Below are 16,203 nucleotides of genomic sequence, written 5' to 3'. Positions count from 1 at the left end.
TCATTGTTACTATTTGCTCCTCTACATTTAAATGAAACTTGAGTTAATCAATAATGAAAATAATCACAAGCTTCAGAACTAAATACCACTTTTATGTCCTTTTACTTCTGATCATTTTCAGACTGTTCTTGTAAATGCATAAAGCACGGTGATGCTTCAAATGAGGATGATCTATTACTGGCTTCAACATAGAAATGAGAAACAGTAAATGTTTCAGCTCTCAGGCGATACATTTAGAAACAGGAAGTCAGTGTAGCTCAAAGTTACTCAGAAATAGCCAGCTATTTATAGAAATTGGTGTGAATTTGCCTTATTGTCACTGATGTATCGGCTTCCAAATGTTAAAAGGGAGTTTTGGAATGCTATAAATGTATAATAATATAAGTCTATTTTTATGCAAATATAAAAACAACTAAAATGGCACTCAGTATAGCTCATACCTTCAGAAAGGCCCAACAGTCCATTTAAATTCAATCAAGCTGAACCAAATTACCCACACTCATAAACATCGGTCCCCTAAATCTGCCAGATTCCTTTCAGCAAGATTCATGAATAACCCCCTGAGAAATCAGTGAAAATGTGAAAAACCACCTCCTAGATCTGCTTCCTGATCCAGATCCGCACCAACATGTCAGGGCTTCTTCCCTCACCTATACCACATCCTTCAGCAGACTTCAAGGAAATGCTTCCAGTACTTTTTGCAGTATCTCGCTTACAAATGGACGAGAGTGAAAACATAACCTCCACGGCGGAGGTTATCATTACTGAGCTCTGCTTCCCTTTTAGCTCAGCTCAGTCTTGTGTCAGTTTGCATGAAGCTCAGAGTTTGGCTGCGTCTGTCCTCTCTTGTCCGGCCTTGTGCTCATCTGTCACTTGTCCCTTATAATACATGTACGTGTCGTTGTCTTAACTGCGGCCTTTCAGCGGCTGTCACCATCCGGCAGCTTGCCTCTGTCACAGCTCCTTCACACGCCCACAATAAAACTTTCTCTCTTTCTCTTTACAGCCATCCTGGTGCTTTCTCATTCCCTCTCTTCGTCATTCAGTTCCTCCCTGCTCTTCCTCTTTCTCCCCTGCTGCATTCCTCCATTACCAGCACCCCCTCTCTCTCTTTTACCACATCCCTCCCTTCCCCTCCCTCTCTCCCACTTGTCTGAACTCTGACAGGTGTGTAATTGAATGATTAATGACCACCAGAGTAACTCCCACTCCCCCCCACACACACACATACATACACACACACACACACACACACACAAACATACACACACACACACACACACACACACACATTATGCTAAAAATTGAATTGTACATATTTATGCACACACATATTCATGCGCCGACACACACAGGCATTCATATTACACACGTGCATCCATTTTGCTTCAATAGCCCAAATGGTGAAATTCAAAGCAGTGGGAGTCTTGAAATGATGGAAACATTATAAGGAATGTAGCAATATAGACTCAAAGCATATGAAACATCCTGCACACAAGGGCCGACGCTGTACCAGCACTGCAGTGCAACTCATGTGAAATTGTTTTGTCAGTATAAGGAAACGTCTCAACTTCACTCATATCTAATACATAAATGAAACTTATTCCTCTGTTTTGTGAAGGTTTGAGGTTAAATAACATTCTGCAGCACCCAACACTCCTCTGTGTGCAATAAGCTTCATATTCCTTTCAGTACACAAGCAGTGAAACACAAATACATAAGGAGAGAGTTCTCCTCTCCATTTCTTGGATCGTATGCAGAGTAGTTCCCACCGTCTAATGGAGTCTGTGTCGGTGAGAGACAGGGCAGCCAATCACAAGCTGAGCCTCTGACCATGAATTATGTTGTGTGAGTGAGGTTTCAACACTGACGTATGAATGAGGCGCAGCATGTGCTGTGGAGCTTTCTGCCAAGATCCCTGCCTGTGATGCTGCGGGATTAAACACGTTAGGAGCATTGCTTTTTAACAGCTGGAGGGGAAAAGGACATTTTGGGGGAAGTTGAAATTCATACATTATAAATGAAGCTCAGTCAACACATTGTGGAGCTGAAGGAAGAGAGAGTACCAACAGTGAGAATTAATGTTGTTCATCATGTTAGGAAATACACTTATTCACCTTAATACTGAGAATTAGATGAGAAGGTTGATACCACTCACTCAAATGTGAACATTGAAAGGTCCAGCGTGGAGGATTTAGGGAGGACTATTGGCAGAACTTATATATCATTTTGTTCATGTTGTTTTCATTGAATCACTGAATCACCTGAAACCAAGATTCATTATGATTTTGTTACCTTTTAATAAACCCTTTATATCTACATCTACCTGCATGTTTCTACTGTAGCCCAGAGCTGGTACACCATACACTGGCTCTATGGCATTTAAATGTTACATGAAGGTGATGCTTCTGATGCTTGAAACGACAGGGTCACAAGAGGGCTTTTCAATTAGATGCCACTCAATCTTGAAGACTGATCTTTTAATATGAAGCCATAGCTGGCAGCTGGTTAGCTTAGCATAAACACTGGAAACAGAGGCAAGCAACTAGTCGGGATCTGCCGAAAGATGAAAACCAGACACTAAATTAAACTAATAAGATAGTAGAAAATACGAGAAATATGACAAAAAGATAGATGGAGCAGCTGGAAGTCAAGCTGGCTTCTCGAGACAATAACCCCTTGCCTCCACAAGAGGCAGTAAATACAAAACTATAGTTACAAATGTCTTTTGTTTTTAGATTTAAATGGTTCGAGCACTGCTTGACTTACTTGCCATTCACTATGTTAAGTAAGTTTCGAAAAGCTGAAAGCAAAATATACGTTTTTATACGGGCTTTATGGTAAAGCAGAGGTCACTGTCAGAACTTCAAAAGTTCGCACTGATGTTGAAAACAGTTAAGTATGAAGCTAAAGTTCCTGCACTGTTTTACATGAGAGTGATATTCCAGACAAACATCCTGTGAGGAGGAGAAAGCAGAAATGAGGGGCTGGTCCTGAACCACATGGCCGAGGAGTCAGTGTAAGAGGGGACAAAGAGAAATGAAAAGCAGAGGGGTACCGAGGTCAGGGCCCTGGTGCCAGGGACAACAGACATTTCCTGTTGACCCCTGTCTGAACTCTGGCCCCTGACCCACACCCACCCCTCCTGCCTTAGGCTGAATGGGGGGCAGGGTGGGTGTGGGTATTTAGTGTTTGTTGTGTGTTTGGGATGCAGGGTGTAGGATGGCAAAGTGATGTGCTGAGGTTTGTTGGATAAAGGGATGTAGAGGAGAAGAGAGGTGAAGGTTATGAATGGAATGTGTTACTGCGAGGGGAAAAGTTAATGTAGAGGTTGATAAAGTTTAGAGTGTTTGTCCTTGCTGACACGTCATCCTTAATTTAGGTGATAAGCAAGTAAAAAAGAGGAATGTGAGGACAGGAAAATATCTACTGAGGCCACCAGGCGCTCTGGTCTGAGCTATAAAACATTAAGAAACCTCTGACTTCTTCCCTCTCTGTTATATTCGGGCCTGTGTGACAGATTACTGCGGCTGCAGCCTGAGGCCTCTGTCAGAGCTGAACTGATCGTCAGGGGAGGGAACAGAGTGACGTGACTTATGACTGGAAAAGAGGGGGGAGATTACACTATTTCTCAAGAAAAGATCTCTTGACAGCGAAGGTGGCTTATTTTTTATTAAATATTAATGCATCTCATGAAGGAGTCAGAATATTCCCGAATGGTTTTGATTATTGTAAATCAACAACACACAAGCAGTTCATTTGCTCTGTTTTAAAACATTTGTGCTGCTTGATTTCGACTTTGGTCGTGTTTAGGAGGTTGTGAGAGGAGAGGGCCTCAGATGTGTATCTTTGTACCATATCAGTTTCATCAATGTCTGTATTATTGGAATGACCTGAATAATGCTAGGATAGATAATGGTGGATGTAAACACATCGCATTCTATACGTAGGGTTGTAGACGAGGCTGCTCTGTCTCTATGTAACATGGAAAGGTTGTCTGGTTTGGCAGAAAACTAGAAAATAAAATAAAATAATTCCTGCACTGAACTGACTTAATTTCCATTCAAAAAGAGACAGAGACATCGGCTGCATCCCAACAATAGAGTACAGTATAAAATCTGGGAGTGCATGAGCTTACACATGTTTTTGTCATCAGCGGGGATGGAACCTCCGTCTCCAGAAATGTAGAGTAATTCAGTTTTGAAGGAGACTTGTGAATCTGACTGGGCATCAGCTCACTTCAGAAATATCCGTATTAACATTATTATTTTTACAAACAGGTTACAGTGTTACGTTCATCATGTATAGGAAAATGTGATGTTGGTGCAAATCTAAATTGCAAAGATGATTTCTCATGAAAAAAGGCATAATGAAGAGCTTTGTGTGTAACCAAAAGGAAGCATTTTTGTGTTGAAAACTTTGGTGCCTGAATTAAACATGACTGTAGTTGAAACTTCACAATGAGCCGGAAATACATTCTTTGTAAACAGGTTTAAATAAATTAAGATGTCGTTTATAGCTGCTCATTTTATGATGATTTAAAGATTGTGTTTTTAGTAAAATGTCTTCTTTAGATTTTAGCACTGCAGTATTCTGGTGTCTTAATGGTCCGTGTGAGATATAGACACTGGTATTTGCATGATAAAATAAAAACTTCACTAAGAAGCTGACAAAAATGTTTTTGGTTTGTGTATAAGAAATGAAATGTACTGACCGACCTGCAGTTTCACTTTCTTTACATGAAATAACCAGTGTTAATATTTGTGGGTGTTTTAACTGGCCAGATGTAGAACCACACAACACAAACACACACACACACAAACAGAAGACCACGACATGTCTTAGAAAAAAATCATTTTAATACTTTAACCATATTTTCCCATCATCATTCAGAAATGTTGAAGCGCTCCGAGCAGTGTGGAGAGGGAGCTCAATGTTTGAAGAGTCCTTTGGCCGCAGCTCCCCTCACACAACGCTGGCTGCGACAAACAAACATGTACTAGAAATGCTTACAGAAGTTTGTGTGTGTTTGTATGTCTGTGTGTAGAAATGGCTTTCAGTGTAGCGTGTCTTGCTGTGTGTATGTGTGTATATGTTGTGTATTTGCGTGTGTAGGAAAGATCCTAAGGTATCGGACCCCTGTTGGCATTTTAAGGATCTCAGTGGTACGAGAGCGAGGCAGACTGGAAGTCATTCATAGTGTTTAGCTTCATGCTGAGGAAGAGCACTAACATTTCAACAAGCTCATGTGAGGCTACATCCGCCTGGAGTGGCACACTTAAATAGAAAAATAGAATAAGAAAAAAACAACTCAAATCAGCTTTAAATAAAGTGTGTGTGAAGGTGTGTGTGTGTATCTTTGACAGTCAGCGTGCACAGGAAGACAGGGGGTTGTGAAAAAGGCGTGTTCACAGGATCAAGTCCCATCCAGTAACGTCAATGTGCTGTGGTACAAAAGTCTGAGGATCAATAATCATCTGTGTCTCTGATCCAGTCGAGCATCTTCCTGTGGTTTCAGCAGGCATGATGGGGCTGATGGGAAGTGTAGTTTAAAGCATGTGTCTCACCCACAGGACACAGTGGCAACATTTGGAGAGGAGGAAGCACTTCTACTCTGAAAGAGGTATGGCTTAAACCAGACGGTATGTGTGTGTCTGTCTGTGTGTGTGTCTGTCTGTGTGTGTGTGTGGGTGTGTTAGCAAGTGGAACAGCTACATTGAGGTCAGTGTCTTTCAGTGGGGAATGTAAACTTTCGGAGCAATGTGTCTTTTTTTCTTTAAATAGTGTACTGTGTGCGTCATTACACATTCACAGTCACACACACACACACACACACACACACACACACACACACACACACACACACACACACACACACTTACATATCTAGCCAAACACACTCACTCACACACACATTCATACAGTAATTTTCCTTCACAGGCACACCCCCGACGCCCCCTACAGCTAGTGTGCGTGTATGTCCAGTCCCTGCGTGAGGAGTGGCTCTGCAGGGTGTGCGTGTGGCGGCGGGTGGAGCAGCATGGCGGGGTGGGGGTGTGGGCCCGGGTAAGGGTGGAGGGAAGGTCCTGGGTGGGGAGGGTAGCCTTGCTGGGCCAAGAGAGCGCTGGAGTAGTCACCATGCAGAGAGGACATCCCCTGGAGACCTGGTGAGGCAACAACAGAGGAACAGGCTTTTAATGTGTAGAATGTGAAAGGATACGGCTCCATTAATGTGGAGAAATCTGCTGATCAATTAGTCTATAGCATTTTTTATAATCTGTCTTTGGTAAAAGATATCCTCCTTATTTTTTGTGATTTACTTTGAATTACTTCGTTATTTATACTTTATTCACTGTTCAATTGTATTTATTTATTAAATAAATAAAAATTAAAGAAAATTATAAGTTATGATTACTTTTATTTTCCAATGGAAACTAACTGAAAACACTATATTTTTCAACTTTGAGGTGAAAATCTTCATTTGTCTTTCTGATCATTACTTAGGATTAGATCAGATTTCCTGCACTTTTCCTTGAAACCCTTGTTGCATAAAACACAGGCTTCTGCTGTTGTTAAAAAAATAATTGTTTCGTTAAAATCATTTTATATTGCTCAGCATGTTTCAGGTTTTATTTAAAGCTACAAGACTTTGACACTGGGCTAAATATTCAGACCCGAAACGTCCCTTTTCTTAACGGCGGAACCAATCAATCAAACTTGACGAGATGTTTAACAATTTCCCTCAATTTAGGAGTCATGATGGTTAGTAATTAAATTAATACAAGGTTTATAACACACATTAATGTAGTTATAGTTAAGTAGAGTTTGCCGTATAAGCAGATAGGGAATGATGCTTAATAAATTATAAATAAAATACAATTTTAAAATTGTTAAAAACTGTTTTACATGCTTTAAACCATTTATCAACTGTTTGCTGTTCTGCTTATATTAATGAAAAACACAGCGACTTTCAGCATCACCTCATATGGACATAAATAAATTATGAATCATTCTTCACACATTTTTCTCATCACCACCCTGATGTACTTGATATTCTTGAAGTATTTTGCGAGGCTGTGAGTTTGATTAAACTCTGTCCAGGAGGTTTTAACATCATCAGAAAACATTTTTTCTTATGGTTATAACATATATAACAACTGAGAGGTTCCAGCCTTATAGTGTGAAGTGGCCACCATTTGAATCGCTAACATGTGTTGGTTAACATGGTTGTAAATTAATTAATGAAATGATCATCAAATCTGGGTGTAGAAAGACAGTGGAGTTGTGTTAGGGTGTGTACAGGAGACACCTCACATTGCTAAAAAGATGGTGAGTCACTCTTCACTTAGGCTTATAAATATTTATTTTCACAGTATTGAATATAAATATTTACTCAGAGGTAGATACTCAGCAGGGACTGTGTTTTGCGGACAATATTCTTACTGTCAACAAATCCTTTGAAAAGAGTTTGGAGTTGTCCTGCCTTTTTGTGGCACTCCGTCCCACTGAATAGTTAAAACATCAACTTCAATTTTCAAAAGACGCTTTTGAAAAATTTCCAAAAACAGCTGTGAACAAGTTTATAACAATTGTTTCATAATAGAAAAAGTGCATTTGTTTGGGACTATTTCCAGCAGCACAATAATACACATGTGGTTATTTAGTGAGTATTTGGGCCAGCAGGACGATACATGTGGGATTGAGCCGACATACACTACACTAATTGCGTCTGAGGATATGAAGGATCATGTCGGGCAGTGTGATTTTAGCAGATTTTGGATTAAAAAAAAATTAAATAGTGCAAAACATCTTTTCCTACATATTTATAAAACATACCTGCTGCTCGGAGACCAAGGTGGGCCTGCCCGTCAAGCCCGTAGCCCCCAAGGGCCGCTCCCTCTGGGCTGTAGGGACCACCCTGACCTGTGAGGCAACACACACTCTATCAGACACAAATACACAACAGACGCACACTCTACATTACACACACGCAGAGAACGAGCAAATGTATTAGGGCCACACTGACCTGAGCGATTGGTCTGGTCAATCATCGGCTGAACTATTCTCCTCCTGGCGTTGATGAACCTTTGCAGGGGAGAGAGACATAAAGAAAGAGTGTTCAGAGAGGGAGAGAGAGAGAGAGAGAGAGAGAGAGGCCACCCGTTAAAGGAGAAAAAGGCTGACCGGCAGACTATTAACCTTTTCTATTTTACAGCCCTTAACCCTTTCAGAGGGCAGCGTAAATCAACGTTAGGGCAGAGCAGGTATTGATCGGCCCTGTGATAATTGATTGATCTGCATTGATTGGGTCACTGTGAGTGTGTGTGTGTGTTTGTGTGTGTGTGTATGCAAAAAAATGTTAGTTAACAGATTACAAAATACACCTTTTAGCATGTAGCACACACATATATTTTTTATTTCAAACTGTGTTTGAATTTATTTTCAGAAATCTGAAATAATGAAATAACTAATTGATCAGCAGTATGGAGATGCTTTGTGTGTGTGTTTATACTGTATGCACATGAAGATATATACCTGAGGAGTGAACGGGGACTTTGGGAGCTGTAAATCATTCGATTTTTTATATTGATTTGCTACTCTCTTTTATGAACATGGAGTAAGTAGATTTTACTGCTCTACCGTTTCAGGAAAAATGATTACAGGGACATTTCTTCCCCTGTTACAACCTTCTCTCCAATAAAGTCGATTACAGTCTTCGGTAAAAAGCGCCACCTTTCATTTTAAAGAGTTACTAAGCAAAAAGTGTGATCGTGGGGAGCTGTATAATGTAGATACTGTTCATTTATGCATCAGACTATCACGGCAATATGCTATTGACCTGGTAACTGCCATGTTGTCAAATTGAAACTCGACACTTTCAATTTAAACGAGTCAGTTTAACTCATGATTGATAAGCTGTAAGGTTAGAATTAGTGTATTGATTTTGTGTGCACTGACCAGTTGTTGACCTGTAGGATGGTGAGTCCTGTGTCCAGTGACAGCTGCTTCTTCTGCTCCTCAGATGGGTATGGGTGCTGGGTGGGGACACACAGACCAGGGGTTAAGGAAATCAAACACACACAGGGTTTTAGGGTGGAATGTTTGCCGCTGTCTTGCAGAGACGTAACCAAATTCATGTGGATCAACATGAGATTCAAAAAATGTTAATTAATGTATATGAACTCTGTGTTCACAGACGACCTTCCTTTTGAATTCAAATCTAAACTGCCATTTTCAACCTCAGAGCAAAACCTCATGCTCTCCAAGTATCTTTCTCCATCACACACGCGCAGAGACACACACACACACACACACACACACACACACACACACACACACACACACACACGCACACAGTAATAAATGGAGTAAAGCAACATTTAACCTGCCTCATTTAATAGCTAATTACCAATCTAACCACCTCATCAACAATTACTCTCTCCATTTCTATCACTTCCACGATTATTCAATAGCGAGCATATTCACATAATCACTTAATCCCCAGATTTTTCATTTAATTTAATTGACCTCCATTATAACACTCGCTCCACCTCTCTGTCTATTCTTGTCACTGACGTTTGGTCTCACACTGAATCCTCACTTTATATAATCATTCCCTCATCCACAGCTACACAAAAGCTTTCTTTTTTTCGTTTACCGCTTAGCAGTATATTTTCCAGAGTCAAAGCTTTCTCACCGACAGGTGCTGGAAGAGCCAGGCTCTCATGATGTTTGTAGCCACTTTGGGGAAGATCCCTCTCTTCTTGTTGTTCCTCCGGTCTCTGTCCGACTCATCCTCCTCTCCTGTGCTGGGGGAGCCCACTCCTCCATCCAGACCATCGCCTGCAGGGACACCAGGTAGCACTGTATGTTAGTAACTGTGTATCCATGATGGGGTCCAAATGATAAATACTGTGTATAATAATAATAATAATAATAATAATAATAATAATAATCTTTTGATGCTATTTGTTATTACTATTTATTTTGTGGCTGTGTGTGACTGTTGCTGCAGATAGGACTGTTGAGTACATGCACACCTCTGTTTCCCAGCATGCATCTGTGCTATGCAGTGTTATCTCTCACACTTAGTATTTCCAGTATGTGTGTATGTACCTGGGTCGCTACAGTTGTCTGATGTGCTGTGTGAGGGCAGGCCACAGGTTCCTGGTGTTCCCAGAGGAGTAGAGGCACACTCATCTGGCTCCCGGAGCCATGATGCATTCTGTGGGGAGAGAGGGAGCGGAAGAGAAAGAGAGAGAGATAGAGAGAGAGAGTGGATTAATGGAGAGTTGGAGAATTCCCAGCAGGTGGAAAGGGAGCGAGAACGAAAGGACAGGAAACACAGGGTCATTATTCAGTCATCCAGTGGATGCAGCAGTACAGGTGAGCGGTGGAGTTCTGTATTGACCCCCAGTGTCTCACCTGCTCTGACAGACTGGTGCAGGATCCATTGAAGTCCTCCATGTCCGACTTGGAACCGCCCTCCCGATCATCCATGACCAGGTCCGTGGGCATTTTGCCCTTCAGACAGGTGATGTAGCGATGGCAGAAGTTGTCACACAGGTCGTGCACCTTAGAAGACAGGTTTACATTCATCAATGCGACCCGTTAACAGCGAAGTCCATCTTAAAACAATATTCACCTGTTTATGTGTGTATTATTGTGCATGTTGGCAACAAGGAGAGAATTTGTGAATCTATCCTTAAATTTCTTTCACTGCTTGACCATATGTATATATAAAAAAAAAATCTAAATTAAAAGGCAATAATAGAAAAAGATTTCCCTCAACGTTCTCATAAGTGGTTTGGCGTTGTGTGGAGTTTGTTAAATTACAGGAAAGACAGCATTGTAGTGCTGTAAGTCCTGGATGCTTCTTTCCCACAGGCAAGTCAACAAATACTAATACAAAGTCAGTTGAAATATAAGAATGACCACAAAAAGGTAAAATAAACTGCTCTTCCACCAACCTTCTCCAACTCCAGTAGGTGAAAGCGAAGAACCTGTATGGCCTGGATCATCTGTGTTGAAAATAAAGATGATCAATACATAAAACACAATGCATGTGTGAAAATGTGTTATTATTTTAGGGTGAAATCTCCCTCATACCAAGTTGTCCAGCTCAGGATTGGACGAAAATATGGGTTTCTCTGAACGAATCTGCAACGCAAAATTCCAACAGTTGTTACAAATCTGAAAACAGACATCCGTGGGCATCTGATTGGCTCTCGAAGCTGCCACTCGCCTGCTTAGCGAAGGCAGCGATGTCATCGTTGAAGGAATCCGAGGAGCAGACGTCGCTGTGGTTGGTCATGCCCGTGAGGTGGGAGGTGGCGGGGAAGGGGGCAGGGTCTCGAGGGGAGCAGGTGGCCAGCTCGCACTTCTCAAACACTAAGGCCAGCAGTGGAAACAGTGGGTGTCTGCGCACGCACAAAAACACACACACACACACACAGAGTGTAAACAGTTAACATTCTATAATGTACATAAACACAGTAACAGTTGACACAGTGAACACATTATACATTTATAGAAGGTGAAACTCAATACCTTATAAAAAAACGGACAGCTGTAAAACCCTTTACATGTATTTTCATATACAGTGTGCAAAGTTATAGCGTATGTAAATCTGCTGAAAGTGCATGTGTAGTTTAATGTGTGGTTTTGAGACGAATAGGCAACATCTAATGTTTCACACACACACACACACACACACAAACACACACACACATGCTCACCCATAGATCAGGTCTTTGTGGTGTTTGAGCGAGTCAGGGATGGGGGCTCCGTACTGTGGGGGAGGAAGCGTCCTGACGTCCTCGCCGTACCCCCCCACTGACATGGCCTCCGACCCTGAGTAGTGCACCAGTTCTTCATACTGAAACACAATTAGATAGAAGGACAGAAAACATGAGACACGTTCGACATCTGCGCCTGTCTGACATCAAACTGTAGTGATTTTATTACGTGGCTGAGCTGTCGGGGGGGCTTCAGAGGAGCGGCTTACTGGAACAACCCTCAGTGACCACATCTGATGTGAGTCTTAACTGCTTACAATTGTGGTCTGCACAGAGCCGTGTATAATAACCAATAATATTATTTTCCTGATTTATCAATTAATCATTTATCTGAATAATATATGATAAAATAATGAAAACTCACAATTACACAACAGCACAAATTGGCATTTTCAATTTGCTTGTTTTTTCAAAGATGCTCATTTCACTATCATAAAAGACTGACAGACAAGAAAAGCTGACCTGTTTTTAATTTACAAATGCATATTAGTTTTGTGTTGATCCAGAACAGATTAATGGACTAATTATGTCAGCTTTTAAGTGTGTGCATGCTGATGCGTTTGTAATGGGAAACAGTAATTCATCACTTCAAACATTCCAGTAAGGATTAATTATTCATAATTAATCAGTGGAAGCCGAATAAACACCAATATCGACAAAATAAAGATGCAGAGAGGCATAAACATATTTTTTACTGAGAGAATTCAGACTAATATATTTCCAATAATATACTGTGGTTGCAGTATTCTGATCACAGAGTTTTTGTGTGCGCACATGGACGAATACTGCAGGTTTGTGTAAAGTAAAATCCCCTGGTGTGTGTCTCAGTGTCTTCTGAGTGTCACTGCTGTACGTTCTACCGCTGGATAAGAAAACCCTGAAGAAACTCCTAAAGTGCTCTGATAACCTGAAGAATGCATAAAGCAGTGAAGAACCAAAAAGCAGCTCCTGTCTGCTGCTCAAAGGGAGAAGGAGATGAGAAAAGAAGAGAGAGAGAGAGACAGAGAGACACAGAGAGAGAGATGAGATCCTTGGAGAAAGGCGATGAGTCTGTAGCTGCTAATATCGTCTCCTCCCATCCTAAACTCAGACTAGACAGGAGCCGTGCTGAGACGTCCCTCGCAACCTGCTGTGAGAGCCTGCTCACACACACACACACTATTACACAGGATGGATCAGACACACATATGGCACACTCACAGACACGCACAGATACAGAGACAAACAGCAACACTTACACACAGAGCATCATTAATATACATGTATCACACACACACACCTCTCTCTCTGTGTGTTATGGAGCTAATTTGTGCCTCGCTGCAGCTTCTGTCTCCGAGGAGACTTTGCTCAGGTCAGCAGATCTCGCCTCTGTTTCTCTTTCTGCTGGATTACAAGGAGACTCCCTCCATGTCAGTCCCTCAGCAGGGCCACCGGGATCACAGACAGACAGCACCTGCTAGGTTGCCCGGCCGCAGACACCTTTCACTCCTGTGTTATTTTAACGGTGCCATAAAAGTTATGATCTGCTTATAGCCCATATATATCTGTGGACACTTTTGCCCCCCCAGGTTGTGATTTACTCCACAGTTGTGTCACTGCAGGAGAGTGATTCCATTACCACTACTCTTTCAGATTTACAATTAAACATCCTGTGTATTAGTTCCACTTGTTTACTCATCAGGACTGCATATAGCACCTGAACACTATTTTTCCTGATCCCAAAATCCCCAGTTTAAAAATAATGTTGAGGTTATTTCTGGAATTCTAAGAGTGACACAATAATACAAGTTAATCATTCTCACATATTTTCCTTATTTTGACCTCTATAATCCAATATGAGCGATTAAACTAGTCCTCTTCATGCCTTGCTACACAATGCCCTCTTGGAGACCCCTCTGCAGGAACCCTCGGGATCTCATGGACTTTGGGAACCGCTGTCCTAAATGGCTTATCAAATTATTGTATATGCCGGAGTCCCATGTGGCCACCAGGATCACAGAAAGCACCTGCTCTGAGGCCCTGGCCCGGGACACCTTCTAGTTTTTATGGAGGCTGGCTATTAACACAATCACCGCTATCGGATTGCGCGTCTCTCTCTACGCACGGCCCCCTATCGGGTTTCTGTGCGTCGAGCAGATCAAAGCGCACAAGTCGAGATGAGAAATTCCGCGAATTTTCACTTAATTTCTTCCCCCCAAAAAAGTCACGGAGGTGGTGAACAGGCTTCAGATGCAGCACAACATCATCATGTGGGATTTAATTTTTTTTATTTAACCAGATATGTTTTCCTCACTTCTGCTCACGGGGCCAAAATAACTTCGCATGAGCTCTGTACAGTAATAGCGTAACTTTGTAGAATTGGATTTATATCTGACTGAAACATTGAATTAAACGTCAAATAAATAACACAACAGTAAGACGGGGCAAGTTCCACAGCGTTGTGTATTATTACGGACTTTTTAAAAGTCTCAACTAACAAATCTGCATTCACAAAATTTACTATTGCGAATGACAGAAAAGAAATAGCTATGCAGCAAATAAGCGAAAAACAATTAAATCCTTTGTTTTCTCGGTGCGTCAATTCAGTAAGGAGGGGAATTTGTTTGAGGATTATTTCCATCGCGCGCTTTGATGGATTCGCCGCAAGTTTCATGGTTTTCCTGCGCTTAAATGAACAAGATATTCAGATTAAAGAGACGCGCAACGTGTGTATTGAAATTATCGAGCTTTTAACGGGTGACTGTAACGAGTTAACAATTGTCATGCAGATTTTGCGTTAAAAGGACAGAAAACACTAAAAGCAGAAAATAAAACAGAGCCTGTTGCCGATTTATGTTGGAGCTGTAGGACACATAACAACTTTTTTATACTGAGGGCAAAATCCTGAGTGTGTTCTACAAGCACCCTAGACCAGACTTTATTGGATTGTGTTTACATTTTGCAAGAGAGAATGGTTGCAATTAGTGATACAATGTCCTCGCAATAGAAAACAAAAGTAGAGTTTTACTGTAAGTTGAATGGAATCATTAGGAAATAACATGCATTGGTCTATATTTGGATTACATGCAGTGATTACACAGTACATCCAAAATTCATGTTATGAATTCTCCGATTTGATTTTTGGAGAACTGTGTGTGTGTGTGTGTGTGTGTGTGTGTGTGTGTCTGTTTTCATACAGCAGTGATTTTCTGTCCACACGTTGGACATCTCTAATTGCTCTCTGTTGCACTCAGGTCTCAGTCCGCCTGCAGCCTACAGCCTCTGCCCTGTCTCTCCACCTCCACCACCACCACCACCATGCCTCTGAATCACTGTAGCAAAACAACTGACCTACTTACCGAGTTGAAGAGCTGCCTCTCTCCTCTGCTCTGCCTCTTAATGACTACTCACTAACCCTCATGTGCCATTATAACGCCTCACTGACACTACACAACAATAAGTCCACATTATTCCGAGGAGAGGGAGAAATATTAGATCCAAATCAACAGCTCCCTTTGGCGTGTTTGCAGGGAATGCTGACATCTAGATTGCAAGTTCTGCATAACCTCCATTGAACTGCAATTAGGCACAAGCCCTGCAAGTTGTTCCTTTGCAGCAGCGTGAATTTAATTTGAAAACAAGCACTTGCTGGTGTATGAAGAACATTTGTGAATAGCTTTTATGTTAGTTTAAATAGGGGTTTCTCTGTGGCTCTGATGCTTTCTGCTGGCATGCTTTTCTGTTGTTTTTCCTCTAAACATGCAGCCCATGCACAGTCCACCAGTCTGTTTTCGGGCCTTCTGTTTTGTGTGTGTGTGGTGTGTGTGTGTGTGTGTGTGTGTGTGTGTGTGTGTGTGTGTGTGTGTGTGTGTGTGTGTGTGTGTGTGTGTGTGTGTGTGCCTGCTAAACCAGGGACTGACTGTATGCAGTGCAAAGAGGATTCCCAGCCATATGCTCCCATTATGATGGCTTTCCTAATTACCTCTTCTCAGAGAAAGATGTCTACTCTCAACCATTATCATTAGAAATTGAAAAAATATATCAAATGAATAAATATAAACAAGCAGCAGACCTACCCTCTTCTCCATGCGACTCGACAGCCAGTCCTCCACCCGCAGAGGATGATGCGCTGCTCGGCTAGTCCAGTTGGGCTCTGCTGCCTCCTCCTCTGGTCCCCGGAGTCCTGCAGAGAAAAGTGTTTTGATTATGTGCACGATCTATGATGAAGTTGTGGACATGATTAACACCAAGCACAAGCGATCTGCAAGGTTTAATAATAAACACACACACGGGCTTTGCACAGAAAACACTCAGGACCTGTTCCTCCTGTTTACCCGGAGCCATTCGCATTTTATATTACCACATAATGACGGGACTGCAGATTTTATGGACACCCTGACACCCCCCCAGCCTGATGGTGATATTA

At 41.7% G+C, this 16,203-nt stretch overlaps 1 protein-coding gene across 1 annotated transcript; it reads right to left on the bottom strand.

Annotated features, from left to right (window-relative positions):
* Positions 1–4,839: 4,839 nt before the first annotated feature.
* On the bottom strand, positions 4,840–15,865 carry meis3 (myeloid ecotropic viral integration site 3). Its single transcript, XM_053422897.1, has 12 exons — positions 15,854–15,865; positions 11,739–11,878; positions 11,246–11,420; positions 11,110–11,160; positions 10,971–11,021; positions 10,426–10,575; positions 10,117–10,225; positions 9,698–9,843; positions 8,959–9,035; positions 8,027–8,085; positions 7,837–7,923; positions 4,840–6,164 (listed from the first exon to the last, which is right to left on the bottom strand). The coding sequence occupies exons 1-12, from the start codon at positions 15,863–15,865 to the stop codon at positions 5,965–5,967; spliced, it is 1,257 nt and encodes a 418-aa protein (XP_053278872.1). The 3' UTR covers positions 4,840–5,964.
* Positions 15,866–16,203: the final 338 nt, after the last annotated feature.

Source organism: Pleuronectes platessa, chromosome 5, assembly GCF_947347685.1.
Source record: "Pleuronectes platessa chromosome 5, fPlePla1.1, whole genome shotgun sequence".
Taxonomy (NCBI): domain Eukaryota; kingdom Metazoa; phylum Chordata; class Actinopteri; order Pleuronectiformes; family Pleuronectidae; genus Pleuronectes; species Pleuronectes platessa.
This window is presented reverse-complemented; position numbering and strand designations above follow the sequence as displayed.

Excerpts from the sequence above, each read along its gene's own strand:
- meis3 (XM_053422897.1), bottom strand. Across the intron at positions 11,022-11,109 it reads ATCCTGAGCTGGACAACTTG|ATGATCCAGGCCATACAGGT; the intron begins GTATGAGGGAGA and ends TTTTCAACACAG. Across the intron at positions 7,924-8,026 it reads TGACCAGACCAATCGCTCAG|GTCAGGGTGGTCCCTACAGC; the intron begins GTCAGTGTGGCC and ends GTTGCCTCACAG.